This window comes from Castor canadensis, chromosome 1 (genome assembly GCF_047511655.1).
Source record: "Castor canadensis chromosome 1, mCasCan1.hap1v2, whole genome shotgun sequence".
In the NCBI taxonomy this organism is placed as follows: domain Eukaryota; kingdom Metazoa; phylum Chordata; class Mammalia; order Rodentia; family Castoridae; genus Castor; species Castor canadensis.
Genome location: NC_133386.1, coordinates 134690042 through 134693789, shown reverse-complemented (window position 1 = coordinate 134693789; position 3748 = coordinate 134690042). Strand labels below are relative to the sequence as shown.

Sequence of the window (3748 nt, the reverse complement as noted above, 5' to 3'; positions counted from 1 at the left end):
ATTTACTACAAAAAATGTGAAAATTTAATTTTTATTACACAATCTTGGGAACATGACCACTACTTAAGGAAAGTTCAAATTAATCACAAGATTCAAACAATAATAACATTTATACAAAGTATATTAAATATGAATTGTTTTGAACAACATAGCACATAGGAATCACAATTTTTGAAAAATACTGCATGGGATAGCTGACTAAAGCTTTATTTAAAAATATTTTAACACATATAGCACTGTTAACCAAAACAAGAATATTTTCCTCTCTGGTTTCTGACCACACATATTTGGACTGACATCCAACATTTTTATACATTTCTAAAAACGTATTAATTATGAACAAAATTCTCTCCACAATTTTTTCATTGCCTCTTTTACATCTTTTTTCCTCAAACTATATATGATAGCATGGGAATCACAACAGTGTAAAATATTGATACTACCATGTCGTGGTTTGAAGCATAGCTAGAATTTGGTCTCATATAACTGAACAGAATAGTTCCATGATAAATGGGCACTCCAGTTAAGTGAGACCCACACGTAGAGAAAACTTTTTGTCTTCCTTCACCAGAACGCATTCTCAGAATAGCCAACAGGATAAAGCCATAGGAGACCAGGACAATCAGGATAGTGACTACCTCAATAAAGCCCACCAAGTAGAAAAGTAGTAGCTCATTTGTGTGAGTATTGGAACAAGAAATAGCAAGTAGGGGAGGGATATCACAGAACACATGCCTAATTTCATTGGATCCACAGAAGGATAGATTAAATGTGGCTGCTCTGTGTACAGTAGCATGTAAAATGCCACCAACATAGGAAGCAATGATGAGTGGCACATAGACTCTAGGTGACATGCTCACTGAATACAGAAGAGGGTTGTAGATGGCTACATAGCAGTCATAAGCCAATGCAGCCAACAGAAAGCATTCTGTGGTACATAAAGTAACAAAGAGAAGCATTTGTGTTGCACATCCAAGAAATGAAATAGACTTAATTTCTGCTAAGAAATCGAACAACATTTTTGGAGTGACAACTGTAGAATAGCAGGCATCCAAGAAAGATAAAACACTCAGAAAATAGTACATAGGGTTGTGGAGCCGAGAATCACCAGTGACTAGAACAACCAGTCCCAAATTCCCTAACAGAGTGAAAAGATAGATGACAAGAAATAATAGAAATAAAAACACTTGAATACCAAAATCATCTGTGAATCCCCTCAATATAAACATGGTGACTTCAGTCAGGTTCTTTAACCTAGTCTCATATATATCCAACTCTGATGACAATTGTTCCATTTCAGTTTTGATTGCAGATTCTAAACTAAGTAGCTTCAGTAAACAGAGGTCTTTTAATTATATCTGCATTTGATTCTTAGGACATCTTAGCTTCCTTAATAATAATGAGATAGGCCATGATGAAGAACTTGATGGATCCAAGCATATGAATTTCTCCATAGAAGGGAAAGGAAGAAATAATTTCATTTACTTGGCCAATTTTATTGTGTTAACACATCCTGAAATTAAAGTGATTTTATATTCCCATTAATTGGGGGGATTTCCTATCTTTTCTTCCTATAGCATATTGTCCTAAAATTTATCAATATGCATGAATATATCCATACTTGAATAAAAAATGTTACAATGAAAAACACACCTGATTAATGACCTTGATATATCACAAAGTACATGAAATACTTTTTACTAATGGATTACAATTTCCAAACTAGAAAAATCACACTTACCTCACAGGTAAATTAAAATGAGAAAAAGCATATCAAAATTCCTGAAAAGTGTTCTCATATAACAACAATAGATATGTTAGACTAACATCTCAATTTGATACATGGAGTGGCCATTTCAAACAAAACCATTTCATGTCTTCTCTTTTTGGCAACTGGCTTGTTCCACTAAAGAGAACCAGAGATTTTATTGTGGAGACAGATGTGCCTTGTTTACAAACAAAAATAGTAAAATATTTTGTTTACAATTTTATTTCTACCCTGGTATGTATAATCTGGCTGCCAATTTTTAGGCCTGGTTACTTAACTAAATTACTGCCTATCGAATTTTAAGTTAATAACCATGAAAGACATTTCTCATTTATGCCTACCTACAAAGTCATTAGAGACATATCTCTGTTGAAAGTAAGTCATGACATTTCTTTTAATATGCTATTAGTTTTTATAAGAGTTTCTAAAAATACTATGAACTAAAAGTCATTGATAGTGGCTAATAAAATTATTAAAGCTCTTGCTAAAAGAATAAAGTCACTAACTGGCCACTGGTTGCCCATGCCTGTGAGCCTAGCTATTTGGGTGGCTGAGATCAGAAGGACTGTGATTCAGGCCAGACTTTGTAAGCACATCTCAGACAATAGCTGGGTGTGGTGATACATGCCTCCCATCCTAATCCATGTGGAAGACAAAGATCAGGAGGATCACAGTTCCAGGCTGGCTTGTGCAAAATGTGAGACTCTTATCTCTAAAATAACCAGAGCAGAAAGGGCTGGATGTATGGCTCAGGCACTAGAATGCTTGCTTGCAAGTGTGAAGCCCTGAGTTTAAACCCTAGTACCTCCACAAAAGAAAAAAAATAGTCACTATATTTTACAAAATCAGCCTATAATTTCTGGATATACTTTCTGATATATCACTCTTTTTTCATTCAGTGAGTGTGAAGGAAGAAAACATATGACCGAAATTTAAAAGTGAAGAAAGAAGGAAAATAAAGTTAGAGTCACATGTATCTGACCTAAAAGCCCCTTTTATTAAAAAATAATTTATTGGGTACACTGAGCTGTATTGAGGAGAATTCTATATAGTGATTTTTTTCTTCCATATGTCATAGATTGAAAATATTTTTAAAGGATATTTTTAACTCTGCCATACATAGGTGCAAACTAAATTCAGTGATTACAAATGGTTGGTATAATAATGTGAAACTTGATAAGTTTTGCCATCTTAAGATAAACATACACCAAGAAGAGAATAAACTGATAAGATTTAGCTACTTTTGGAAAGAGAAGGAAGCCAGGTAGTTATATTACCCTAAGAGTGTCTTCAAAATTGCATGCGAAAGATTATTTTTCTAATACACAGAATAGGTTCATAAATCTAGAAAAACAGAACCAAACAAAACACTCATTTATTTCTTAGAAAATTCCAGAGCAGCCTGCATAAACAAGGTAAAGTTTAATTTAAATTAAATACAGATAATTTACATGTTAAACATGAGTACTCAGAAGTTTATTAATGTATAATTTTGCTTGAATATTCATGTTAATAAAATAGCTTCTAAAGACAAATTTGTATAAATGTGCATTTAATGCGTTTTTGTTGGCTCAGAAAAATACTTGTTTGTTTAAATTATCCCTATTCTTCATCTTTTCTTTCCTACTTTCTTCTCTCTCATTCTCTTGCTTTCCCAGTCCCCCTCCCCCCAAAAAGAATTTATATATATATTATACATTATATTATATATATAATATAATGTATATTATATATATTATATTATATATGTATAATTGTTTACTAAAGATGGTCAGAGGCAAGTAGGAATTAGGAATAAATAAACACAGAGCAAAGAATAATTATGCAACAAATGTTCAAAGATTTACTAATAATCTATGAAGGGAAATCATTATAAAATGGATGCTGATCATCATGTACAAGAAAATGTCAGCTACATTACAACTCAAACTAATGTCTCTCTCAGTGTCTGATGTAAAGCAATTGTGGATAATTAAGAAT

At 32.6% G+C, this 3748-nt stretch overlaps 1 protein-coding gene across 1 annotated transcript; it reads right to left on the bottom strand.

The window, feature by feature from the left end:
* Positions 1-272: 272 nt before the first annotated feature.
* Positions 273-1422, bottom strand: LOC141420844 (olfactory receptor 5T3-like). The gene has a single exon (XM_074066219.1). It carries the CDS (start codon positions 1293-1295, stop codon positions 390-392), a length of 906 nt encoding a protein of 301 aa, XP_073922320.1. The 5' UTR covers positions 1296-1422; the 3' UTR covers positions 273-389.
* Between the last annotated feature and the right edge of the window lie 2326 nt (positions 1423-3748).